Source organism: Chiloscyllium plagiosum, unplaced genomic scaffold, assembly GCF_037043375.1.
Source record: "Chiloscyllium plagiosum isolate Xiang-an unplaced genomic scaffold, Cpla_swu_hap1 HiC_scaffold_27, whole genome shotgun sequence".
Classification (NCBI taxonomy): Eukaryota; Metazoa; Chordata; class Chondrichthyes; order Orectolobiformes; family Hemiscylliidae; genus Chiloscyllium; species Chiloscyllium plagiosum.
Window position 1 is genome coordinate 89,504,595 of NW_028270165.1, and position 27,756 is coordinate 89,532,350.

The window sequence follows — 27,756 nt, forward strand, 5'->3', positions numbered from 1 at the left end:
CTGTCCGCTGCAACGGGGCGCGACCTTCTTTAGAAGCTAATGGGGAGCCTTGGAGGACCGGAAGTAGGGTAGTCCTCCTGCCAATGAGAACATCCACTATTGTCTGAATGCTGAAGTTGTCCCACGAGCTTCTGAAGCTGCTGCACCTCTCTCTCTGAAAGAAGATTGAGCTTCACTCCAGACTACAACTTCCTTCCTCTGTTTAACATTGTGAGTACGGCACTCTCTTTTCCATTTCTTTATTTCATTGTGGGCTTCGGTTGTTGACTCGCAGCAACTGAATGTAAAGACAGTGAATCCAGGGAGGAGCAGACTCAGGAAATGTTGATCCAGATCAGTGTCTCAATTGGCAAAAACAGTCCCACAGTGTGAAGTTATAGCCTTTGCTGTGGGGGGAAAAAACAGCAGAAAGGAAGTGCATTGTTTAAATGGTGATATATTGGGATGTGGGGAAAGTGAGGACTTCAGGTGTTGAAGATCAGAGTCAAAAAGTGTGGCAGCTTCCAAGGAGCAGGAGAGTCGACGTTTCGGGCCCGAGCCCTTCATCGGGAATGCCGTGTGGATGTACAAAGGGGCCTCAGCGTCCTCCGACACCAGTCACTGCCTGTTGTGAGACAGGTGCAGCAAGCAATCAGCAAGGCAAGTGGTATATTAGCAAGAGGAATTGAGTTCAGAAGTGGGGATGCCTTCCTGCTGTTCGGGGGTGGGGGGGGCTGGGGTGTCATTAAATATATTCAAGGCTGAACTCCTCTGATTTTTGAACAACAAAGAGGTGGATGTTTCTGGGAGAAGGCAAGAAAATGGTTTCAAGACCAATATAGAACAGTTACAGAGTCAGACAGCACAGAAACAGACCCTTCAGCCCAACTAGTCCGTGCTGACTATGTTCACAAACTAAATTCGTTCCACCTGCCTGTGTTTGGCCCATATCCCTCCTAACCTTTCCTATTCATGTCCTTATCCAAACATCTTATAAACGTTGTTACTGTACCTGCATCCACCATTTCCTCTGGATATTCATTCCACACACAAACCACTCTCTCAAAGGAAAAAGGTGCTCCTCATATCTATCTTAAAATCTTTCTCCTCGCAACCTTAAAAATTTGCTCCTAATCTTGAAACGACACCTGCCATTCACCTCATCTATGGTTTTATAATTCTCTATAATGTTGCATCTCAACCTCCTGTGTTCCATTGAAAACATCCCAGCCTATCCACCTCGATGTAGATGATTAATATCTAGTTATGATCTGTTCAAAGCTGGTGCAGGCTCGAAAGACCAACTGACCTACTCCTGCTCCCAACTCTCTCACTATGTCCAGGACAGTAAGAGACTATAGGACAGGAGCAGACATTTGGCCATTCACCACATCAGGTCTGCTCATACCATTCAATTGTTGCTGATCAGTTTGTCAACCCCATTCACCTGCTTTCTCCCAATACCTCTCGATCCCCTTGATACTCAAGAACCTATCTATTTCAGTTTTAAATATCCTCAGTGACCTGGCCTCCTGTGGTGGAAGGGTTAAAATTATGTCCCAATACATGTGTGGATCTTATTATCTGTATGTAACCGGAATGGAATGTGTTGCTTATGGTGTTTATACTAAAAGCTCCAGGCGCCAGCCTTGACAAGGAACAGACACTGTCGAACAGGATGTTGCAAGCTTAATTGGTTCCAGCTGAAACTCGTAAAGAGTCTTGCCCTGTTGTTCGCGCGAATGTTTAGATATAAGCTGGGAAAGTCCCCAGTTCGGTAGAGTCTGCTCCGGGTTATGTTTAACCGCCGAGCGTGGGTTGTTGGCAACCGCTCTACGAGAACTGACGGCTCCCAGTTCCGGTAACACGTAGAGTGAGTATAAACCAGACCCGTTGTAAGTACGAGACCTGGTTGAGGCGACACTGCGGGGAATAAAATACTCATATTCTAGCAAACTCGTCTCTTAGTTCTTTTCTCCTGGTCTGTGTCAGACTACTCTCCTGCGAACCCGATCCTTGAGAATTTATAAAACACCTCCACTGCTTCTGTGTCAAGGAATTCCATAGATTCACCATTCTCTGGCTGAAGTTTTTTCTTTTCTCCATTCCAAAAGGTCCTCTGGTCCTAGTCTCTCTTACCAATTGAAACATCTTTCAAATGTCCATGTCGTTCAGTATTATGTATGTTTCAATTAGATCCCCCCCCCCTGGTGAGTGTAGGCCTGTTAATCAACATGAACCAGACCCTTCAGAATGAGGTACAGCAGGGATTAGGTTCAGCAAACTGAGAATGGAGGGAGAGTGTGTGGGATGGAGATTTTCAGCTTCTCTGGAATAAGGGAGGAAAAAGCGATAAATCAGAACTGATCGGTTGGGCTGATCGGCCAAAGAGTGGCAGGTGGAGTTTAATTTAGAGAAATGTGAGGTTTGCATTTTGGTCAAGCAATCCAGGCAAGACTTACACAGTTAAGGGGAGTGTTGCAGAACAAAGAGACCTTGGTATGTTTTCCTTTATTGGTCAGAGCATTGAGTACAGGATTTGGGAAGTCCTGTTGCTGTTGTGCAGGACATGTGGTTAGGCCACTTTTGGAATACTGCATTCAGTTCTGGTCTCCCTGCAATAGGAAAGATGTTGTGAAACTTTGAAAGGGGTGGGAAAACTTTTATAAGGCTTGTTGGCAAAGTTGGAACGTTTTGATGTTCAGGGAGAGGCTGATAGGCCAGGGATATTTTCCCTGGAGCATCAGAGGTTGAGGGGTGACCTTATAAAAATATATAAGGGGCATGGATCAGTGCAAGGTCTTTTCCCCAGGATAAGGGAGTCCAGAACTAGAAGAACATCGGAATGGGGAAATGGGAAGTGAGTAGAAACTTTTTCACGCAGAGGGTGGTGGATGTATGGAACCTGCTGCCAGAGGAAGTCGTGGAGGCTGGCATAATGACAATATAAAAGGCATCTGCCTATATGAATAGCAAGGGTTTAGAGGGATATGGGCCAAATGCTGGCAAATGGAACTACGTTAATTTAGGATGTCTGGCTGGCATCTGTCTAGGTTAGGGTGGATTAGCCATAGGATGTGCAGGTTAGGTGCATTAGTAAGGGTTAAATGCAGAGCGGTTGGGGAATGGGTGTGGGTGGGTTACCCTTCGGAGGGTCGGTGTGGACTCCATGGGCCGAGTTGCCTGCTTCCACACGATGGAGCTTCTCAGAAGGGAAGATGTTTTGCAAACTGCGCAGGTGCTCTGTGGACCAGACGGCCGCCATCCGGCGCAGGGCTCAGAGGGATATGGGCCAAGTGCTGGCAAATGGGACTAGATTAATTTCGGATATCTGGTCAGCACCAAAGAGTTTGATCCAAGTGTCTGTTTCTATGCTGTATATCTGTGACTCTGGCTTTCCATAAACATTTGCCACATCTTTACGTTCAGTTTCTCTCTGGTGTCTATGTTAATACCTTGATGTCTCACTTTGCTCCCCCGCTTCCCGGGGACGTTAACCATTTTGTGTCTGGGTCTTCAAGAAGCTGCATTGCAGGTTCACCCTGAATTGACACTCTTCCCAACTGCCCCGAGTGTGGGAAAGCCTTCAGGAATTCCTCAAACCTGCTCAGGCACCAGCGGCTCCACACTGGGCAAAGGCCCTTCAGCTGCCCCGAGTGCAGGAAGGCCTTTGTCCGGGCCTCCCACCTCCTGACCCACCAGTGGTCCACACGGGGCAGAGGCCCTTCAGCTGTCCTGAGTATGGGAAGAGATTTACCCAGGCCTCCAACTTGCTGACCCACCAGCGGGTCCACACAGAGGAAAGGCCCTTCAGCTGCCCCGAGTGCTGGAAAGGCTTCACCTGCTCCTCCCACCTGCGGAGGCACCAGGTGGAGAGAAACTTACTTGGAATCAAAGTATGGGTTGAAATTGGTGAGTGAGGCAGTATTTCCTTTCGGTTACGGCTGTAGCAAGGAACCAATTACAAAGGGACAACTCGGTGCTGACCAATAGTAGAGGAAGAGAGGCGGAGGGGGGTGGCCGTGTGAGCGCTTATTTAAAAAAAACAGCAACTTTTTCTACGTCTTTTTGGTGAGGGGGGTGCGGGGGTGGAATCTGAAGCTGTAACAAAGTTGGGTCACAATAAAGGTTACCTGAACTTACTTAATGCAAGACTCAGGCTCTCATTGAAAGTTTTGAGCTCCAAGAGGTTTTTGTTTTCAAGCTGCTCATTTTTTGCAGCCTCCTGTACTGAGTTTCCAATGTCGTGTATCAGATGGAGCAGTGAATGAGGAGCTAGTATTGTTAGAAATTGTAAATTTTACAGGGGCAGAAAAAGCAAAAACATCAAGACTGACATCTCTCTGCATTTTGGATAATTCCACCTGAAAGTTAATATCTTTCACAACACGGGGATACCGCTGAGAGGGAGCAGGTCTGATTTTGGGAAGCAAAGAAAAGTGTGTCAATTCAGGGTGAATCGGGAATGCAGCTTCTTGAGGAAGAACCAGACACGAAATGGTTAACGTCCCCAGGAAGGTGGGAGCAAAATGAGATGTCAAGCCATTAACACCGACATTAGAGAGAAAGTGGACCTATTGACGTGGCAAATGTTAGTGGAAAGCCAGAATCATAGAGATGTACAGCACAGAAACAGACCCTTTGGTCCAACTCATCAGTACCAGCCAGGTATTCTAAATTAATCCAGTCCCATTTGTCAGCACTTGGCCTATGTCCTCTAAACCCTTCCTATTCAGATACCCATCCAGATGCCTTTTAAGTGCTGTAATTGTACCAGCCATCACCATTCCCTCTGGCAGCTCATTCCTTACATACAGCACCCTCTGAATATAGGAGTTGCCCCTTAGGTTCCTCTTAAATCTCACCCTCACCTTGAACCTATGACCCATCCAGGGAAAAGACCTTATCTATTTACCCTCTCCATGCCTCTCATGATTTTATAAACGGTTGTAGGGTCACCCTCAGCCTTTGAAAACTCAACAGAAAACAGTTCCACCCTGTTCAGCTCAAACCCTGACAACGTCCTTGTCAATCTTATCTGAATCCTTTCAGGTTTCACAACATCCTTCCTCTAGCAGAGAGTCCAGAACTGCACACAATACTCCAAAAGTAGCCAAACAAATGCCCTGGAGATTGCACAACGTAATCTCCCAACTCCAATCCTCAGAGGACTGGGAAAGTTTTCAAAACCCACAAAAGACAACCGGGAAAGAATGGAGGGACAAACAGATCTTTTGCGGGTCAGCATGGAACATCAGGGCGGGGGGGAAATGGGAATGAGGGAAAGAAGCTGAATGTGCTGGAGCAAGGTGGAGGAAGAACAGAGGATGCAATGAGGAATATTGCATGTGCTGTACTTGTACCTGTTGCAGTTACTGGTGGGAATCGGATGCATTTTAAACATCAAAACAGAAAAGCTATCTACTCCTCCCGCCTTCCCAACGTCGATCCCTCTGTCCCTCCTCACCCGGGTAACTAAGACACATACCCGAGTTTGTGGAGTCTCCTCCCTCCCTGCATTCACTCCAGTTGCTACAAGTGAATAGATTTCCCCTCCCCCCATCTCTGTCTCCCTCCCAGGATGAAGAGTTGCCCAGACAGAGTGAGATTCACTCACGGACAGGGCCACTTCCCTGCTGTGACATAAACATATCAAGAGGCGAGTCACAGTTTGCAAAACTCCTTCCCTTCAGAGAACCCTCACAGTGTGGAAGCAGGCCACTGGGCCTAAAGACTCCATACTGACCCTCTGAAGGTTAACCCACCCACACCCATTCCCCTACACCTGTTGCTCTCCATTTACCCCGTCTAACCTGCACATCTCTGGGCACTAAATAATTCAGCATGGCCAATCCACCCTAACCTGCACGTGCCTGGGCACTATGGGTAATTTGGCATAGCCAATCCCCCCGAACCTGCACATACAAATTCACCCCCATGGACGTGTGCGTGTGTTTGCACGAAAGAGAAACAAAAATCGACATCAGTATATCTCTGCCTATTTGAGAACAGGTGCCTTACTTCTGTTGTAAATATTGTTGTAAATCATAGCTGGGTGCTAATAGTTAGATGGAAGGGAGACAAAATTCCCCAAGTAGGGCACCATGAGAATCCTGGGAGAGCCCTATTTCTGGTTTACTTCTGAATGAACAAACATTAAGCATAAGCACCTATTTATTTCTAATTTTGTTTCATTTTTCTTGTTTAATTCCCTGTTATGACGACACTCTGTGCCTGGATGGTTGACAGGCTGGGAGATTGTGGGTTGGGGCATGATTACTGAATGTTTTATTGTTCCAGAAGGGGTAATAGGGAACAGGGAGATCAACAGAGGACAGAGAAATCAGGACCTGAAATCCGAGGTGACACCAGACTACCCTGTGATCAGTGCTTTGATAAGCAGTGCTAACCCTCTACCTTTACCGAGCTTCCCATCTGACTATCCCCTTGATATTCAGGATCCAATCCTTGCCATCCTGAAGCCATGTCTCTGTAAGGAGTCTCGGATCATAATTATTCTCTTCAATGTGTGCAGTCAACTCATTCACTTTTGTTACAATGCAGCACACATTCAGACACACTGTTTTTAGTTTCAATTTTTGTGACCTTTAAAATCCAGTTTTGATTGCTGGTACATTTACTCCCCTTGTCCCTTTCTATCACACTCTGATGTTCATTTTCCACATCACTATACTGCTCCCTGGCCTTGATTTGGATTGGCCATGCTAAATTGCCCAGAATGTCCAGGGACGTGTAGGTTAGGTGGGTTAGCCATGGGAAATGCAGGGTTACAGTTTCATAGTAATAGAAGCAGGAGTCGGCCATTTGGCCCATCCAGCCTGCTCCACCATTCATTAAAATCATGGCTGATCTATCCATCAACTCAGCTCCTCCTCCCTGCATTGTCCCAACTACCCTTCATTCCCCTACCATTGCAAATACCCATTCAACTGTGTATTGAGTTTAGAGTCAAAGTGATGTACAGCATGGAAACAGACCCTTTGGTCCAACCCGTCCCATGCCGACCAGATATCCCAACCCAATCTTGTCCCACCTGCCAGCACCCAAACAATATCTCTCCAAACCCTTCCTATTCATATACCCATCCGAATGCCTCTTAAATGTTGCAATTGCACCAGTCTCCACAACTTCCTCTGGCAGGTCATTCCATACACACACCAGCCTCTGTGTGAAAAAGTTTCCCCTTTGGTCTCTTTCATATCTTTCCGTTCTCACCCTAAACCTATGCCCTCTAGTTCTGGACTCCCCCACCCCAGGGAAAAGATTTTGTCTATTTATCCTATCCATGCCCCTTATGATTTTATAAACCTCTATACGGTCACCCTCCAGCCTCTGACGCTCCAGGGAAAACAGTCCCAGCCTATTCAGTCTCTCCCTGTAGCTCAGATCCTCCAACCCTGGCAACATCCTTGTACATCTTTTCTGAACCCTTTCAAGTTTCACAACATCTTTCCGATATGAAGGAGACCAGAATTGCACGCAATATTCCAACAGTGGCCTAACCAATGTCCTGTACAGTCACAACATGACCTCTCGACTCCTGTACTCAATACTCTGACCAATAAAAGAAAGCATACCAAACGCCATCTTCACTATCCTATCGACCTGTGATTCCACTTTCAAGGAGCTATGAATCTGCCCTCCAAGGTCTCTCTTCGTGAAAATGCCTCTACTGCTTCCATGGTCAGAGAATTCCATAGATTCACTACTCTCTGGGAAAAGCAGTTCCTCCTCATCTCGGTCCTAAATCTGCTTCTCCTAATCTTGAGGCCTGGTCTCAGCCAGCAACAGAAATGACTCGATAGGGTAGGGCTTCATCCCCACAGTGCAACAAATTCCCACCTTCCATCAAAATCCCGGATGTACTTAACTTACTCACTCAGTTGCTGTCTCACCAATGCAAGATTTCATTGTAACTTCTGCTCCTATTAAGGGCAAAACATCTCTGAAAGCTGCTCTGAAACTTCAGCCTTCACAATCGCACCTCTGCTTTCACCGAAGAAGATTAGAGTCATACAGCACGGGAACAGCCCATTTGGTACAACTCGTCCATGCCGACCAGATATCCAAAATTCATCTTGTCCCATTTGCTAGCATTTGGCCCACATCCCTCTGCATCTGGATGGGTACATGAATAGGAAGGGTTTTGAGGAATATGGGCCACATGCTGGCAAATGGAATAGATTGATTCCGGATATATGGTTGGCATAGACGAGTTGGGCTGAAGGATCTGTTTGTGTGGTGTATGACTCCAACTGTCTTCGGTGAAAGCAGAAGTGTGGTTGTGAAGACAGGGCTTTCAGAGCAGCTTTCAAAGATGCTTTGCCCTTCCTGGGACCGGAAGAAGTTACAATGAAATCTTTCATTTGTGAGACAGCAAGCAACTAAGTGAGTACATCCGGGATTTTGGTGGAAAGTGGGAATTCATTGCACTGAGAGGATGAAGCCCTACCCTATCCAGTCACTTCTGCTGGTGGCTGAGACTAGGCCCCAAGCTTTGGGGGAGTAGGTTTAGGACAGAGATGAGGAGGAGGAGTGAGGGCTGCTGCTTTTCCCAGAGATTAGTGTATCTGCGGAACTCTCTGCCCGAGGAAGCAGGCTCCAATATGCCCCGGTCCTCATTCTTCAGCTTGACGTACCCGTGACTGTAAACTTTGAAGTGCTTTGGTTAACTGCAAATATTTCCCACTTGTCCAACAATCCAGTGTCAGCTGTTTCAGTCATTGGGATGGTTTTGATTCAGCTACTAAATACATCTACTCTTATTAGACAATATTCATAACAATGTACGCAAGGTGATACTATATAAGCAAGTTGTAAACCAGTACAAAAGCTGACCAGACAAGGAAGTGGTTAACAAACACAGGGCATCCCTCTTCGAGTATGCACCTTGTTTGTTTACAAATTAAACACGCTTCAGATCTTTTCCTAGCTGCTTTCCGAAAATCTGGGTGCCACAATAATGGACATCATCGACTGAAATAGGCAGCAGCAAAGAATGAACACAAACCAGTCCAGCAGGGGGCACCCATGTTTTGGTTTGAGTATTGAGGGAGTACCCTTTTTGAGACCCCTGTGATATCAGTACCATACCCAGGCTAATGTGCATTGAAACCAGATTATGAAGTGTTAACTTTCCTGCAAACTTCTGCCTGTGTGTGTCTCTCTGTAACATTTTCTAACTTGCTTCATATCTCAGTTTGTCAGCTTTTGTTTATTCCTTCCTTCCTTCCAAGGCTAATGAGGCACTCGCATTCCAGAGCAGCCCAAGTTAGGGAGTTGAGCCTCATAAATCCTGGCTGTGACACGTTGCTGCTTAACCAAGTGTGCAAACTCTACATACCTCTCCTTTGTTCCATTTGCAAATCGAACACTTTTCAACACAAGTTGTTTGTGTCTCTGCATGAGTCCATAACCCAGGGAAATACAACAGAGTCTTTAATAGTTGCCCAATGTGACCTGTTTGCCAAATTCATTCAAATACGGTTTCACCTCTCGTAACCCTGGAGTAAGCAAATTCACTATTACTAACTTTGTAAAGCACAAGTGCTCTCAGCAGTATTACGTCCAGACGCTAGGACCCTGTTGAGTTCTCTCACTAGTATCTTGTGGCTGAGTAGGGAGAATTGTATCAACATTTCTGTTAGAAACGAAAATCGCTTCTTAATAATCGCTCTAGACAAATTCAGGAAAACAAAGTTTTATTAGCATGTCTGCAGAGTTGGGCACCCTTCTGAGAAAAGCGCGCCGAGGCTAACAATGCTTTCTGATTAAATACAGGACAAGTCCCTCCCCTCTGTGGCTCTAAAGAGTCACGAGGTTCACATTCTAAACCGTTCAGTATTTTTCCATCCCTTATCTGAAAGTCTGCAGCAGATGTCTCCCGAGTTGTTTTTTTCTACCCTGTAGTCTTATCAGTCAAGGACTTATTCTTCTCTGTCAGAGTTAGTGGTCCTATTAATCAAGGACTTGTTTTTCTACTCTCTCTCTGTGAGTGGTCTTATCAATCCGTAGCAGCAGATGTCTCGTCTTTTATTACAGAGAAGCATGTTTTACCCTACCCCTATGGCTCTATTCCCCTTAGACTTTGGGGTCATGCACATCTCAATTGTTTGTACCGAAATCGTCTCTCACAATTCCACCCTTTCTGTTTTGAAGATGTGCATGACAAAGATAAGCCTCCTCCCATCAAGGGCCCGGGAAACCCTTGGTCTTTCGCAGCAACAGCACCTTCAGTTCCTGCGTTCCATGTTGGGGTACCGCCACTGCCTGGAGTTGGGAAATATTTTTCTGGATTAAAGATTGAACACAGGGGGTCAGGCAGGGTAAGATGAGTAGAAGCATTACGCCGCCCCCAGCCACCAGTAACGCCGTGCGCCACCAACTACCACCTAGGAGACCATCCCACCATCCGATGCCACCAAGAGGACGCCAGGATTGAACCGGCACATGGGCCAGTTTCCGAATTTTATCGGAAATCTTCAAAACCGCTTTACCATTATCGTCAATTTTCAGACAGCAGTTAGTCAGGTTAAAATTCCCGCACACGCCCCCTTCCGAGGCCAACAGATAATCCAAGGCAAGCCGGTTTTGGTATATAGCAGCCCTCATCTGATCCTGCTGCTTAGCCAGCAACTCCAGGGCCAGGGCGGTCTGATTAGTAATGACCTCTACGACTGCTTGGAGCCTGATAATTCGATTTAACATATAGATAGGAGTACGGTATCCCCATGATCCGTCCTGTGCCCATGTAGCAGGTCCGTAGTATTCAATAATACGGGCCGGTGGCCATTCATCCCCCCAATCACCAACTTGGATATCCCTTGTTGGCCTCTGCAGGGAGTCAAATAGTTTAACCCCCAAGTCGTGGCCCTCCTCCCGGGGTAATAAGAAGAACTCTGGTCTAATTAGACCCAGGAAGCATACCCCAGCCCATCCCATGGGCAACTTGGCATATGCCTGATTACCGCATATCCAGAATAGGCCATCTGGGGCAGGGCCCCCCTGTTTCGCAACTTCGTTCCACACCTCTTTTATCCCAGGGATGCCCTCATAAGGGCCGGAGCCGCTACAATTCCAAAACCGAGAGTCATCACCCAGCCTCACACAATTGCGGTTCTCCTGTTTCGCAATGTACCATGTGATATCCTCAGGCCACCAGACTTGTGTGGTTGCATTCAACACACTCTGACAGGGGCTGATACCCACCTCAACCTTCCCTTTCCCTTCAACACACAACTGGCCTTCCGGGCTGTTAGTCAGTCTCCACACCTGCCCTTTCCTTTCGTTGACATGTGTCCAATTATACTGAAGCAACTCCCATATATCTAAGCTTTGACCAGACCACGGCCATTGTTCAGTCATATGTGGCCTCCCACAAACCCAGCAATTGCTAATATTTAACACGGTGGCTACCCTCGACGTAAGATCAATAAACAGGTTCTGTGTTACATCGGGGAGTTTGATCTTTTCTTCTACCTCCTTGTATATAGACGGCACCTTGGAGACAACGACCGTCCTTTGACGGTCGTGCTCTTTCTCTAACTTCCGTTCAGTGTTCTGTACTATTGTCTCCTTGACTCTGTCCACATGTTCTTTGAGCAACACGGAGGGTAGGCCCCACTGCCCAGCTTTGTTAACACACACCCAGTGGTCATTGTTAGGGCATCCACGGACTTTGCCACCGTACCCTTTATTATACACCTGATAATAGGGTTTTCCACCCTCCCAACATTCTTGCCGTGCATTCACATCGTAACACCGATCGTTCACATGGGAGTGAGACACAAATGACCCCGAGTCGATCTGACTCCCAAGCCTCACCGTAGTCCGACATTTGTCACATCTCCCCTCGCCCTCCCCCACATACAGGAGTAAACCGATCAATATCCCCACCAATACAGTCCAGGTAGAGTTCATTGTCGCTGTCTTTTTAGCTTTATCACCAACGGCTTGTCCCCTGGCCCGCATGTCCAAGTGCTCCCTCCCTCTGGCGGAATAGGCCCCTTTATCCTCGATGCGTGGGCCCACCCTTTTTCTTTCGTCCGAACAGCGGCTTCAGTTGTTAACAGGACCAGGAACGGTCCTTCCCACTGTGGCTGGAGCTTTTCGGCCTTCCAGGTCTTTACAAGTACCCAATCTCCGGGCTCCACCTTATGCAAGAGGAAGTCGAGCGGCGGAGTTTGAGCCAGGAGACCCTTCCTCCGGAGTTCTGCAAAAGAACGGGATAAGGCCAGTAAATAGTCTCTGACGAATACATCTCCCCCTTGTAGAGTGGGACACCCATCAACCTTACTCCAATATGGTAATCCGAACAGCATCTCATAGGAGGAGACCCCGATATCCTAGCGAGGTGCTGTAAGTATCCTCAATAGGGCAATGGGAAGGCACTTTGGCCAGGGTAACTTAGTTTCTAACATCAGCTTAGTCAATTGGGTCTTGAGCGTGCCATTCATTCTCTCAACTCGACCCGAGCTCTGGGGATGCCAGGGTGCATGGAATTTCCATTGGATACCCAGGGCATTACAGATCAAATGGTGTAGCCTAGCAACAAAATGTGTCCCGCAGTCTGAGTCTATAGATTCCATCATGCCATATCTCGGGATTATGTTCTCGAACAATAGACGGGCCACGGTTGGTGCATCGGCTTTGGTGGTTGGGAAAGCCTCTACCCAGTGGGTGAAATGGTCTACTATTACTAGCAGATATTTCCATCTCTGTACTGGGGGTAAGTCTGTAAAGTCAATTTGGATCCTCTGGAATGGCCTAATTGCGAGGGGCTGACCACCAGCTGGCATAGAACGCATGGCTTTCTTGTTAATTCTCTGGCAAGTGGGGCATCCGACTACTTCTTGTTGGGCTAATGTGTATATCCCCCTGCATACATAGTCTCTCAGGATCGTGTCACACATGGCTTGCACCCCCCAGTGGGTCTGATGGTGTAATCGGTGCAGAATACTCCGGGTGATCTGTTTGTTCAGTACTTGTCTCCCATCAGGAACCGTCCACTTCCTGTTAGTTTCTAGCCGGGTACCCAATTGATCCATTTTATCAATCTCCCCCTGGGTGAAGACGGGTTGTTTAGCGAGCCCTTCCCTCAACGGTATTAACGTTAACAATTGGACGGATTTTTCGACCGCTGCCCGCTTGGCTTCCTCATCTGCCAGCCGGTTTCCCACCGCTTCCGGTGTCGACCCCTTCTGGTGACCGGGTACATGGACTACTGCAAGTTCTATAGGCAACGCCAGGGCTTCCAATGTTAGGCTGATCATTTGTTCGTGAGCTAATTCTTTTCCCCGGGAAGTTATCAATCCTCGCTCTTTCCAGATTTTCCCGAAAGTATGAACGACTCCGTATGCATACTTTGAGTCAGTATATATGGTCCCCACTTTCCCCTCCAACAACTTCAGGGCCCTCTGGAGGGCGTACAACTCACAGGATTGGGCTGACCACTTCCCGGGCAGTCGTCCGGACTCGATCGTCCGTTTCGTTGCGCCATCTACGACCGCATAGCCACTGTACCGTACCCCACTGATGCACCGGGAGGACCCGTCGATGTACAGTTCCTGTCGTTCACCCAGCAGGGCCTCTTGCAGGTCCTCTCGGCTTTTGGTCTGTAAGTCTACAAATTCCACACAATCATGCTCCTGTTCCCCATCTGCAGGACGTCCGTATAGAAACTGGGCAGGGTTGCAACTGAGATCTTTTGCAAAATTGAGATCGTCTCCGGTCATCAAAATCGTCTCATACTTCAGGATGCGAGAGTCTGTTAACCAGCGGTGAGCCTTTTGAGCCAGTATGGCACTAACCGAATGTGGGGAGTATACTGTGATCCTTCCTCCAAAGGTAAGTTTCCGGGCCTCTTCTACTAACATTGCCGTAGCTGCCACTGCCTGGATACAGGTCGGCCATCCACGTGACACAGGGTCTAACATTTTTGACAAAAATGCAACCGGCTGACGTTTCCCTGCCCGCAGCTGGGTAAGCACACCTTGGGCAATTCCGCCGGCGCTATTAACATATAACTGGAACGGTTCCTTCAGGGTGGGTAAAGCCAATACCGGAGCTCGGATCAGTTTACTTTTAATAATATTAAATTGCTGCTGCTCCTCATCTGACCAGTCCAGTTTTTGTTCTTCTTGTCCCAGTTTGTCGTACAAAAACTTTATTAGAGTGGTGTAACTTTCAATCCATATCCGGCAATACCCTACTAGCCCCAGGAATTGTCTGATTTCCTTCTTCGTCCTGGGTATTGGCATACCCGTAATCTCCGATATTCGTTCTGGCGTGATACGGCGATGCCCCTTACTGACCTGATGGCCCAGATATCTTACTTCTTGCTCCACAAACTGGAGTTTTGTCCTGGAGACGCGTAGGCCCTGTTTCCCCAGGAAGTTCAGCAGGGCAACGGTGTCTGCTCGTACCTCCTCTTCTCTCGGTCCTGAGAGTAAGAGATCATCGACATATTGGAGCAATTGATTCTCCGCGTTACACCAAAATCCTCCTAAGATCTGCTCCAGTATTTGTCCAAACAAGTTGGGTGACTCCGTGAATCCCTGCGGCAAGACTGTCCATCTTAACTGTCGCTTTCGTCCTGTGAAGGGATTCTCCCATTCAAATGCAAAAAGGTTCCGACTTTCTTCGTCAAGGGGGCAACTCCAGAAGGCATCCTTCAGATCTTCCTCTTGTAATTCCGTACTTCAGTACTCGTTAAGGGGACGTTCACATATCCCGTCCCTCCTTCCGCGCCTCCCATGGGCACTTCCCGGAGTGGATTCATTCTTGCAATCGGGACAGAGTTTCGTCTGTGACTCTTTTCAGCTTGAGATCTAGTCTGTACTCCTGAGGCACCTGGTGGTTCCTCCCCACTTTCTTCCCCTTCCCCTGAATCGTCGCCACCCGAAGGACTATTTTGCGGGGCCGACGGGGTCACGTAGGGCGGCGGTAAGTGATCTAAAGGTTCCCATTCTTTCTGCCCTTTCGAGTCTTCATTGGTTACCTTCATTTTGCAAGATAGTGTGACTGGCAGCCAACAAAGGGCGTAATCACTTTCCTCCCGAGTAACATTAGGTTTCGAAGTGACATATAAAATTAGAGCTTGCCGGACCCAGTCTTCGTCAGTGCCGAATTTAGGCCACCACACTGAGTCTCCCTGAATAGGTTTTTGGGACCACGTTTGACAGTATTTCACCATCGTCTTTCTAGATTTTCCTTTTCTCCTACCCTGATCCCAATTATTTAACATTATTCCTAACGGACTATCGTCAGGTACCCCGGGGTATTTTTCATTGTCTACGCTCAAGCCTACCTTTCCCTTATTCGCCTTGGATCCCTTATTTCCCATTGCCGAGGACTTTGTAAAATCGGAGATTTCTGTATTATCCCGTGATAATCTATCACTATTTAGCCAATTCCCGGACCTTCAGTCCCGTGATCGCCCAGGTCCCTTTGCAGGCACCCCCGGTCTTTGGATTCCTGTGTCCTACGTCTCTGTGAAACAGATCACAGGCACCCCGTAGGTCCACGGTCCTCCGCAAACACGGTCTCTGCAAAATCTCGCACAGACGAGCCCCGGTCTCTAGATTCCTGAGTCCCACGTCTCTGTAGAAAAATCTACAGGCACTCCGCAGGTCCCCAGTCCTCCGGAAAGACGGTTCCCGCAAGTCTGTTCTTACCTGGGTTCGGTGCACCGAAATTACTCGATCGTTAACCGTCCCCACTGCCTCGGCCACACCCCTCCTTTGTTCTCCTGAGCCTTCTGGATATCACTCGCTCAAGCCACGGGGGGCGACAAGCAAGGAATCAGGGACTGCCGAACTCGGCAGGGTGCACCTTCTCCGATGTCCTTCCTCAGCCACCCCTCGCGGCCGGAGTGTTGATCGGACGAGCCCCCAAGTTTGTTAGAAACGAAAATCGCTTCTCAATAATCGCTCTAGACAAATTCAGGAAAACAAAGTTTTATTAACAAGTCTGCAGAGTTGGGCACCCTTCTGAGAAAAAGGCACCCGAGGCTAACAATGTTTCTGATTAAATACAGGACAAGTCCCTCCCCTCTATAGCTCTAAAGAGTCACGAGGTTCACATTCTAAACAGTCAGTATTTTTCCATCCCATATCACAAAGTCTGCAGCAGACGTTTCCCGAGTTGTTTTTCGACCCTGGTGTCTTATCAGTCAAGGACTTGTTTTTCTACTCTGTCTATGTGAGTGGTCTTATCAATCCGTAGCAGCAGATGTCTCGTCCTTTATTATAGAGAAGCATGTTTTACCCTACCCCTATGGCTCTATTCCCCTTAGACTTTGGGGTCATGCACATCTCAATTGTTTGTACCGAAATTGTCTCTCACACTGCCTGAACTGCTGTGCTTTTCCAGCACCACTCTAATCAAAAGTGGATTGGCCATGCTAAATTACCCACAGTGCCCAAGGATGTGCAGGTGAGGGTGGATTGGCAATGCCAAATTACCCATAGTGCCCAGGTTAGGGTGGATTGGCCATGCTAAGCAGGTAAGGTGCATGACTCAGGGATAAATGAAGAGCAATGGGGACAGGGGAATGGGTGTGGGTGGGTGACCATTGGGAGGGTCGGTGAGGCCGAGTGGCCTGCTTCCACACTGTGGGGATTCTCTGAAGGGAGGGGTTTTTGGAAAGTGTGTCCTCCTCCCCGTGTGCTGCATGCGCAGTGCGGCGTCCCGCTGTTAGCCATGCCCCGCCCCCTAAACCGTCACTATTCCTCGCCCCGCCCCTAGTTTCTTTGTGACGTCACAAGGCGGAAGTGGCCCTGTCAGTTTCAAAGTGAATCTCCCGCCCTCTGGCCGACTCTTCATCCTGGGAGGGAGGCAGAGATGGGAGGAGGGGAAATTGGTCACTTGTAGCAACTGGAGTGAATGCAGGGAGGGAGCAGCCTCCGCAAACTCAGGTATGTGTCTTAGTTACCCGGGTGAGGAGGGACTGAAGGATAGAGATTGGGAAGGGGGAGGGCTGGATATCTCCTGTTTTGATGTTTAAAATGCACCCGATTCCCACCAGTAACTGCAACAGGTACAAGTACAGCACATGCAGTATTCCTCATTGTAGCTTCAAGCCGGCTTTGCATCCTCTGTCCTTCCTCCACCTTGCTCCAGCACATTCAGCTTCTTTCCCTCATTCACATTCCTCCTCTACCCCCCCCCCCCCCCCCCGATGTTCCAAGCTGATCCGCAAAAGATCGGTTTGTCTCTCCATTCTTTCCCGGTGGCGCCCATTACTCTTGTCTATTTCTTGCCTTCTTCAGCCTTGTGCGTGAACAACCTGTTAGTGTATATCCTCTTTCACTGCCAGCTGCTTCCTTGTTGGCGAAAGCAACATTTCCTCCCATTTTTCGCCGACACTGAGCCTTCTGACCTCCTTGATTGTGGCTTTTTTTTTGTTTTGGCAGAAGCAGGGAACAGATGCTTATTACTATTAGTAAGAGGAATTTAGCTTAACCTACACCCTCTCCCCTCACAGCACCTTATCTGTTTGTAACATCTACCATTGTTTGCAGGCACATTTCATTCTTGTATGCACATTTTAGCTAATACAAAAGTAATTATATATTTCCTTCACATTGCTTTCATTCTTGTTAACTCCACTCTTGGCTGAAACAATTATACCCTGGCGTTAGTTCATTTACCTCGCAGAAGCAATTATGGTTGCAGAAGTAACACTGCTTTCCCTATATCCCACAGGGGTGACCCTACAACCTTGTATAAAATAATGTGGGGCATGGCGAGGGTAAACAGACAAGATCTTTGATCTGGGATTGCTCATAGGTTTCTTTTAAATCTCACCCTCACCATAAACCTAAGGGGCAACTCCTATGCACAGAGGGTGGTGTGTGTAAAGAATGAGCTGCCAGAGGAAGTGATGACTGCTGGTACAATTACAATCTTTTAAAAGGTATCTGGATGGGTATATGTCTGGAAACATTTAGAGGGACATGGGCCAAGTGCTGGCAAATGGGACTAGATTGATTTAGGAGATCTGGTCAGCATGGACTGAAGGGACTGTTTCTGTGCTGTACATCTGTGATTCTGGCTTGCCACTAATGTTTGTCACGTCTCTATGTTCAGTTTCTCCCTGGTGTTGGTGTTAATGCCTTGATGTCTTATTTTGCTCCCCACATTCTGGGGATATTAACCGTTTCCTGTCTGGTTGTTCTGATCTGGACTGCTGTCTGGATCTTCGGATTTCTGGGATTGGTCAATAAACACACCTGGAAATGACTCTTTTGTCAATCACACAAAGAATAGTTTATTCTTTGATACAGCCGGGTCAGTAGACTCTGATCAGCACAGAAGGATTAGATTAGATTCCCAACATGTGGAAACAGGCCCTTCGGCCCAACCAGTCCACACCGATCCTCTGAAGAGTAGCCCACTCAGACCCATCTCCCTCTAACCAATGCACCTCACATTATGGGCAGTTTAGCATGGCCAATTCACCACATCTGCATATCTTTGGATTGTGGGAGGAAACCCACGCAGACATGGGGAGAATGTGCAAACTCCACCAGCCAGCCCCCCGAGGCTGGAATTGAACCTGGGACCCTGGTGCTGTGAGGCAGCAGGGCTAACCACTGGGCCACCGATGAGTACTTCTAGTGTGCCAAAAGAATCCGCTGACTTTTACAGAGTTTGGATAGAACTTATGTCCATTGTTTAGAGTCAGACATTGAGCATGATCACATAGTAACAACCAATCAGATCCTGCCATGTCCTCGCGCACATTTGACTTAGCCTAGGGCGGCACAGTGGCGAGCACTGCTGCCTCACAGCACCAGGGTCCCAGGTTCGATTCCAGCCTTGGGTGACTGTCTGTGTGGAGTTTGCACATTCTCCCCGTGTCTGCGTGGGTTTCCTCTGGGTGCTCTGGTTTCCTCCCACAGTCCAAAGATGTGCAGGTCAGGTGGATTTGTCATACTAAGTTGCCCATAGTGTTTGATACATTATTAGTCAGAGGGAAAATGGGTCTGGGTGGGTTACTCTTCGGAGGGTCAGTGTGGACTGGTTGGGCCAAAGGGCCTGTTTCCCCACTGTCGGGAATCTAATCTAATTAGATTAGATTACTTACAGTGTGGAAACAGGCCCTTCAGCCCAACAAGTCCACACCACCCCACCGAAGCGCAACCCACCCATACCCCGACATTTACCCTTTACCTAACACTACGGGCAATTTAGCATGGCCAATTCACCTGACCTGCACATCTTTGGACTGTGGGAGGAAACCGGAGCTCCCGGAGGAAACCCACGCAGACACGGGGAGAATGTGCAAACTCCACACAGTCAGTCGTCTGAGGCGGGATTGAACCCGGGTCTCTGGCACTGTGAGGCAACAGTGCTAACCACTGTGCCACTGTGGCGTCCATCTATCATAATTTCTTGTAGACAACCTGTTTTTGGAATCGTATTTGTTCTGTCTGGTAGTTAGCATTAAACTGTAATTTCTACGATTAATGGTTAGGTTTACATTTGTTACTTCAGCATTTGCAATTTTTTTTCACCGGATTTACACCAGTCTGTGGATCCTTATTTGTTCTGAGTCACGAGTATCTGCCTGACTCAGTTCTGACTGAGTGAGCCAAGCAGAAGCCATTTTGTCCTACCTCCCATGTTAAAGTGGAGATTTGATGCAGCCCAGGGAATCCTTTGTGGAGTCAGACCTGTAAAGCCTCTCTCTTGGTTTGTCCTGGAGATCGCACTCTTTGGAAGCCTGGAATAAAAACCTCTCATCATAAAGTCCCAAAATGCAATTCAATTCTGTGTCTGTCTGTGTCTCTCCCTTTTGAACTCTCACGACAGCAAAGATTTATTTTGTGAAAGCCCCGCTTGCAATGGGTAGTAAGAATATGTTATAATGGACAAGATCCAACCATTAATTGCAAAGCTATGGATAGTACCGAGTCTTGTTTCAGGGTCAGATTCAAAGACTTACATTCATTTCACAAGGGAACGGCTGTGAATGTTATCACTTGGGATCCTGTTCACACAGATTCACCGATGCTGAGGCAAACGTTCTTAATTGCCTCACAGCATCTTGTTATCACTTGGTGAGCCCAGGTGTCCCTATCTTTAAGTTCTGCCCTCTTTCTGAGCCTTCCTGCCTGTTTATTTTCTAGTGCAGTAAATGTATTCAATAATTCAGCATTACATTTTAATCTGAATGTTTAAAGACAAGTTTTAAGGCTATAGACTTTATCACCCAGATGCCCACACACTCATTCCTCCCTTTAATTGCACCACGATCACTGAAAGAGAAGGCTAGTCCAAACGAATGCCCTTCAAGGTGGTCCAGCCATCAACATCCTGTAGAGCGGCACCACCATCTTCGCAGCTCATCTGGTCATATTTATCATCGCCATCGACACGTGTGGGTGAGCCATCGGATCACAAAAGGAGCATCTTCTGGGGCAAATCTATATCACTAAGGGACCTCATAAGCCGAGCAATTAAATACCTAACAATACCAATACTGACAAACAAACATAGCTAAATTGATAAGCCAATTGTACCATCAGCCCGATCTGCAGTTTCCCCAACTGGTCCCTTCAGTCATTCTGTCAAGGAATGCCTGGATCTCTTCTTGTACCTTAGTAATATTGCCAGTGAGATCGGGAATGCCCATAGTGCATTTATCTGGGACAATGGTGCAGACCTCACCCTCCTGGGGGTGTATATAGTCTAAGACATACCGATTCTGCACAGAGTAAAGACACAGGTCTGATAATCCCAGTTTACTCTGTTCCAGAGCCTCTTTAGTCTTATTTCCTCGAATGGTCAGGCCGTCAAAGAGGGAATTGCGGTTCTGTTGACTTGTCACCCCTGCCGATCCTTCCAACCTCAGGGTACTCTGGATTCCCCAGCCTATCGGGTGTCCTGTATTGTCACCCAGTCCCTTGGGATCCTTCCAGTTGGAGCAAGGTTGGCTGAGACCGACCGCTGCATCCTCCTCAGATGGAGGTTCCATCGACTTGTCCACTGGCCAGGACAAGGTACTGTTGTGGGGACAAGGGCTCCGATAGTGACCTTATGAGGGACATCTTTGCCATCAAGGACAAGGAAATTGGTAGTTTTACCTTAGCTGAAGAAATAATAGTCTGGTTTGGTGTATATTAGGGAGAGTTTGTCAAAACAGGTTACTGAAATGTTACAGCAGGGGGTCTGGTCAGGTCTACAGGAGTAAAGGGTCGACGTTTTGCAAGAGGAGTTGCTTGAGCTCTGTAAAAAAATGGGCCAAGTGACTCGAGCACTCGCACTGTATGGGAGACAATGGTCCTCAGAATGCTGTTCCCATTGGGCTCTCCCTTAGCTCTATTGTACATGGTCTTGGTGACAGTATCAGGTTCTGAAAAGAGAAAAGGCCTGTAAATGCACAAGGGAAGGGTTCCGTTCCAGGTCCATGTGCCGCATAAGGCCTGCTGTACCCCAGCCAGTGTTACACCAGCTGTTTGTATACACAGACCGGAGGTATTGGAAAGTGACATCTCTCTTCGCAGGGTCGGCAGTAGGAAGTCTGACAAATGGAATGGAATCGGGGATTGGGGACGGGGCAAGTAAGTCATCTCCCGATAGAGAGGAGTAACATACTACTGCCTCTGGGGTGAAGAGCGTTCTGTGGGCCTGTATAAATAAGTTCTTTGTGGATTGAGGAGTTTCCCCTATCTGGCTTCCCTTTTCTCGAGTCGGCCCGTCCTGCAAAAAGGGATGGTGTTCCTGGGCGTCCTTAAAATATTTACCATAATAACAGGGTTGATCATTTTTATCCTCACTAGGCTTGCGTCTGCAGGTAAAATCAAAAAGACATGGTAACGACATGGTAACTCCCACTGATTTCTACTGTCCAGATGGACCATCTGGTCTTTCTGATCTAAGAGTCCATTGCAATAATCAATCTTCATCACATTCCACACGTCAAAGGCGTCTGGTCCGGTGCATTGGATGACATCTCCTCAGCATGGGTGGTGGATAATCTCTGATCATTCCTGGTCGCATCCATACTTAGTAGCTTTACCCATCAGGATGTTGTACGTGATCAGAAAGGTAAGGAGATAGGCGATCCCCCACAAGTCTCTCCTCTTAGTTCAAGTATCTGTCATAAGATTAACATGAAAATAACAGCAAGATTCAAAAACCCAACTGGACAGGGTCCACTCCTTTTGTTGGGATTCCAGGATTCTCTCCTCCTCTTCCCCCCTTTTGATTGGTGCGGTCAATCAATTTACAATGGTGCAGTTGGACCCAAGCTGAGCGCCCAGCGACTGTGACTGCCGTAGGAGTGGGAAGTAAAACCTGGAAGGGGCCATCCCAACGAGGTTGGGGACCTTTGCCAGTCCAGTTCTTGACAAGCACCAATGAACCAGGCTCTCCCCGTGACGAGGCTGAAAGGGAGGGAACATCGCTGTAGGCCGCACGCTCCTGGGAGTGAAAGGCACGCATAACACTAGTTAGAGCAAGAACATAACCAATCATTGCTTCGGTCATGTGGTGGAAGTGGACTGAGAAGGGAGCCGAATCGTTCCAAGGGGTACGGAGGGGGTGATCAGAGAGACTCTCAGCTGGAGACAGTCGTGTCTTGCTCGCAGACATGGATCGCATCTGGAATAAGGCCATAGGGATTAGCATAACCAGGAGAGGCCAGACTCGGCCATCAATTTGGCAAGTTTAGTCTTGAGTCTGGTTAAAACATTGAATAAGGCCGGACGCCTGAGGATGATAAGCACCATGCAGTTGCCGACAAATACAAAGCTGGGAACAGAGTTCTCCGTTAATATTACCTACAAAGTGTGGTCCATTGTCCGAGCTAATGCACGCAGGTATACTGAAGCAGGGAATTATTTCCTTAAACAAAATCTTCACCACAGTCTCAGCAGTAGTGTTAGGAGGAGGGTAGGCTTCAATCCACTCAGAAAAGACAACAATAAGCAAAACATATTTATAGCAACTCAACTCATTTCTCCAACTCAATGAAGTCCAGTTGAAGTGTCTCCAAGGGACCCTCCAGCAAGGGAGTTCTCGTAGAGATACTTGAACAAAGAGGTGGGGGATCGCCTACCCACTGACCTGTTTGATCACATACAACATCCTGATCGGGAAAGCCACTGACTGAGTATCGATGCGATCTGGAACGATCTGAGATTATCCTGATGTCATCTGGTGCACCAGACCAGACGCTTTCAACGTGGAGTCGCTTGAGCGATGGCGTGAGCTGCCAGAGGAAGTGGTGGGTGCTGGTACGATGGCAAGTTAAAAGGCTCCTGGACGGGCATCTGAATATGAAGGGTTCAGATGGGTCAGGGCCAAGTGATGGCAAATGCAACTGGAGTCATAGAGATGTCCAGCACAGAAACAGACCCTTCGGTCCAACTCGTCCTTGCTGACAAGATAGCCAACCCAATTTAGTCCCAGCTGCCAGCACCCGGCCCATATAGGGGCCAAGTGATGGCAAACGTGACTAGATTAATTTAGGATATCTGGGCAGGTTGGGCCAAAGGGTCTGTTTCTGCGCTGTGTGACTCTAATTGTCTTCAGTGGAAGCAGAAGTGTGGTTGTGAAGCCTGGACTTTCAGACCATGTTTTATCCTGACTGGGAGCAGAAGAGTTTGACTGAAGTGTGTTGGTGTTAATGCCTTGATGTCTCATTTTGCTCCCACCTTCTCGGGGTCATTAACTATTTTGTGTCTGGTCCTTCCTCAAGAAGCTGCATTGCAGGTTCACCCTGAATGGACACTTTTTTTTGCTTCCCACAATCAGACCTGCTCACTCTCAGCAGGATCCCAGTGTTGTGAAAGATATTAATTTCAGGTGGAGTTATCCAAAATTCAGAGAGATGTCAGTCTTGATGTTTTTGCTTTTTCTGCCCCTGAAAGATCCTGAATCAGCACCTTCAGGGGATTTAGTTAGAGCGGAGTGAGAACAGAGGGGGAGAGAGAGTGGGATGGTGCTTTCAATTTTGTGGAATAACAAAAGAATATTCCACAGAAAGTAGAATTCCTTGTTCTGAATTTCTACCCTGCACTGATAGTGATGACTTTTGTAATCTCTTTTTGCAGAGTATTTGAAAATCTGAAGACTGAAGTTTCAAAATCAACAGATGAAGGGCTTATGCCCGAAACATTGACTCTCCTGCTCCTCGGATGCTGCCTGACCTGCTGTGCTTTTCCAGCGCCACGTTTTTCGACTGACTGTCCAGCGTCTGCAGTCCTCACTTTGATGTCAATGTCTGACAGTCACTCAATCCATCAGGACCACAACGATTTTTGACTTGATTTCTGTGAGAGGGATCAACGCTTTTTGGTTCCTGTTTGAGGACGTTTTCCGCATCAGTGGGACTGGACGAGAGACCCCACTGTTGCAGCGCACTGTGCGTGGAGCCTGAAACAGTTATATGGCCTGGAAAGGGGATTTCACGGCAGGGAGGGCTCTGCACGTGTTTGTGTGCAGCTGAAGCTGTGACCATGGAGAAACCTGAGGAATCCCACCCTGTGGAGGAACCGTGGAAGTGTGGTGACTGTGGGAAAGGCTTCCGTGTCCCGTCTGTCCTGGAGATTCATCGGCGCAGTCACACCGGGGAGAGGCCCTTCCCCTGCACCGACTGCGGGAAGGCCTTCAGCACATCCTCCTCCCTGCTGACCCACCAGCGGGTACACACGGGGGAGAGGCCGTTCACCTGCTCTCAGTGCGGGAAGGCCTTCAGCACATCCTCCCACCTGCTGGCCCACCAGCGGGTCCACACGGGGGAGAGGCCGTTCACCTGCTCTCAGTGCGGGAAGGCCTTCAGCACATCCTCCTACCTCCAGACCCACCAACGGGTCCACACAGGGGAAAGGCCCTTCAGCTGCCCCGAGTGCGGGAAGGCCTTCTGCACATCCTCCATCCTGCTGACCCACCAGCGTGTCCACACCGGGGAGAGGCCGTTCACCTGCTCTCAGTGTGGGAAGGGCTTCACTCACTCCTCCAACCTGCAGAGCCACCAGCGCATCCACACGGGGGAGAGGCCCTTCAGCTGCCCCGAGTGCGGGAAGGCCTTCAGCACATCTTCCTCCCTGCTGACCCACCAGTGGATCCACACGGGGGAGAGGCCGTTCACCTGCTCTCGGTGTGGGAAGGCCTTCAACAGATCTTCCACCCTGCTGACCCACCAGCGTATCCACACCGGGGAGAGGCCGTTCACCTGCTCTCAGTGCGGGAAGGGCTTCATCACCTCCTCCAACCTGCGGAACCACCGGCGGGTCCACACGGGGGAGAGGCCCTTCAGCTGCCCTGTGTGCGGGAAGGCCTTTACCCAGGCCTCCCACCTGCGGAAGCACCAGCGTATCCACACCGGGGAGAGGCTATTTTCCTGCTCTCAGTGCGAGAAGGGCTTCACCACCTCCTCCCACCTCCAGAGCCACCAGTGGATCCACACGGGGGAGAGGCCCTTCAGCTGCCCCGAGTGCGGGAAGGGCTTTACCCAGGCCTCCACCCTGCTGAGGCACCAGCGGGTCCATACAGGGGAGAGGCTATTTTCCTGCTCTCAGTGCGAGAAGGGCTTCACCACCTCCTCCCACCTCCAGACCCACCAGCGGGTCCACACGGGGGAGAGGCCCTTCAGCTGCCCCGAGTGCGGGAAGGCCTTTACCCAGGCCTCCACACTGCTGAGACACCAGAGGATCCACACAGGGGAGAGGCCGTTCACCTGCTCTCAGTGCGGGAAGGGCTTCACCTGCTCCTCCCACCTGCTGAGGCACCAGCGAGTTCACGTGCCATCGCAGGGGCATTGAAGGAGTGATGGCCGAGTGCCAATATCGACTGGACTATCAACCCGGTTCCGGGGACTCCCGGGTTCGAATCCCGCCACGACAGATGGCAGAATTGGTATTCGGTCAGAAATGTGGAGTTCGGAATCTAACGATGAGACCGTTTCAGGGAGGGGGTGGTGCGGGGGAGAAAGCCCCCATCTGATTCCCTCTCTCCCTTGTTAGGGAAGGGAACCGCCATTGTGGGAAAGGATTCACTCAGTCGTTCCAGCTGCATCCTTTACCCGGTCTGGCCTACACGTGATTCCAGACCCACAGCAGTCTGGTTGACTCTACACTGCCCCTTCCTGGCAAATGAGCAGGGAGAAACTTACTTGGAGACAGGGTATGGGTTGAAATTGCTGAGTGAGGCAATACTTCCTCCGGGTGACGGCTGTACCAAGGATCCGATTACAAAGGGACAACTTGGTGCTGGCCAATAGTAAAGACAGCGTGGTGAGGAGGGAAAGTGTGGTGGCAGGGGGAGGAGGGGAGGTGTGGTGTGTGTACTTTCACCTTGAGTTGTTCAAAAAGCAACTGCTTTTTCTCTGCCTTTTTGCTGGGGGGATCTGAAGCTGTAACAAAGTTGGGTTGCAATAAAGGTTACCCTGAACTTACCACCGGGCTCAGACTCTCATTGAAAGCTTTGAGCTTCAAGAGGTTTTTGTTTTAAAGCTGTTCATTTCGTTCAGCCTCCTGCACTAAGTTTAGAACATAGAACAAACAACATAGAACAATACAGTGCAGAACAGGCCCTTCGGCCCTTGATGTTGCACTGACCTGTGAACTATTCTCAGTTCGTTCCCCTACACTATCCCAAAATCAACCATGCGCTTATCTAAGGATTGTTTAAATCTCCCTAATGTGGCTGAGTTGACTACCTTAGCAGGTAGGGCATTCCACGCACTTACCACTCTCTGCACTTACCACTAAAGAACTTGCCTCTGACATCTGTCTTAAATCTATCACCCCTCAATTTGCACAGGTTGCAGGGGGACTTGGATAAACTGCAGAATTGGGCTGAGAGGTGGCAAATGGAGTTCAATGCAGCTAAATGTGAGGTGATTCACTTTAGGAAGCTGATGTCACCATCCTAGGAAAGAGTCTTTCACTGTCTCCCCTATCTAATCCTCTGATCATCTTATATATCTCTATCAAATTCCCCCTTAGCCGCCTTCTTTCCAATGAGAACAGACCCAAGTCTATCAGCCTTTCCTCATAAGACCCCAGACCAGGCAACATCCTGGTAAATCTCCTGTGCACCTTTTCCAATGCTTCCCACATCCTTCCTGAAATATGGGGACCAGAACTATACACAATATTCCAAGTGTGGCTGCTCCAGCGTTTTGTATAGTTGCAGCATGATATTGCGGTTCTGGAACTGAATCCCTCTACCAATGAAATCTAACACACCGTGTGCCTTCTTAACAGCACTATCCACCTGAGTGGCAACTTTCAGGGATCTATGCACATGGCCTTCCTGTTATTCTTCCCAAAGTGAATCATTCTGTGTCTTATGATCCTGCAGCACAGCCACCGGCAGAAGGAGCAGCGCTACAGAAGCTAGTGCTTCCAAATACACCTGGGTGGGCGGGGTTTACACAGAGGGGCGGGGCTTACGAGCATCATTCGCAAGGGGCGGGGTTTACGATCTACGTTCGGAAGGGGCGGGGATTACGATCTGCGTTCGGAAGGGGCGGGGTTTACGATCTGCGTTCGGAAGGGGCGGGGTTTACGATCTGCGTTCGGAAGGGGCGGGGTTTCCGAGCTGAGTTCGGAAGAGGTGGGGTTTACGATCTGCGTTCGGAAGGGGCGGGGTTTACGATCTGCGTTCGGAAGGGGCGGGGTTTACGATCTGCCTTCGGAAGGGGCGGGGATTACGATCTGCGTTCGGAAGGGGCGGGGTTTACGATCTGCGTTCGGAAGGGGCGGGGTTTCCGAGCTGAGTTCGGAAGAGGTGGGGTTT

The 27,756-nt window shown here is 48.8% G+C and overlaps 3 protein-coding genes across 4 annotated transcripts in view; 1 reads left to right on the forward strand and 2 right to left on the reverse strand.

Annotated features, from left to right (window-relative positions):
- On the forward strand, positions 1 to 26,407 carry LOC148144952 (uncharacterized). 2 transcript variants are annotated; one of them, XM_087975545.1, is made up of 2 exons: positions 1 to 210; positions 24,066 to 26,407. In XM_087975545.1, exon 2 carries the CDS (start codon positions 24,471 to 24,473, stop codon positions 25,773 to 25,775), a length of 1,305 nt encoding a protein of 434 aa, XP_087831671.1. In that variant the 5' UTR covers positions 1 to 210; positions 24,066 to 24,470; the 3' UTR covers positions 25,776 to 26,407. The 2 variants fall into 2 exon arrangements, with proteins under 2 accessions (XP_087831671.1, XP_087831672.1); XM_087975546.1 differs by lacking the exon at positions 1 to 210 and adding an exon at positions 13,726 to 13,845.
- LOC148144953 (endogenous retrovirus group 3 member 1 Env polyprotein-like) lies at positions 9,335 to 15,814 on the reverse strand. The gene is made up of 2 exons (XM_087975503.1): positions 15,675 to 15,814; positions 9,335 to 12,211 (listed from the first exon to the last, which is right to left on the reverse strand). Exon 2 carries the CDS (start codon positions 11,968 to 11,970, stop codon positions 10,189 to 10,191), a length of 1,782 nt encoding a protein of 593 aa, XP_087831629.1. The 5' UTR covers positions 11,971 to 12,211; positions 15,675 to 15,814; the 3' UTR covers positions 9,335 to 10,188.
- Positions 19,623 to 27,756, reverse strand: part of LOC148144954 (uncharacterized) — a 237,413-nt gene continuing 229,279 nt past the window's right edge. The window contains exon 2 of the transcript XR_015751679.1: positions 19,623 to 19,729. The gene's annotated coding sequence lies outside the window, so the exon portion shown is untranslated. The remainder of the gene's footprint in view (positions 19,730 to 27,756) is intronic.

Bases quoted from the DNA above. Each gene is read 5' to 3' on its own strand.
- LOC148144953 (XM_087975503.1), bottom strand. From the start codon at position 11,970: ATGCGGGCCAGGGGACAAGCCGTTGGTGATAAAGCTAAAAAGACAGCG.
- LOC148144952 (XM_087975545.1), top strand. From the start codon at position 24,471: ATGGAGAAACCTGAGGAATCCCACCCTGTGGAGGAACCGTGGAAGTGT.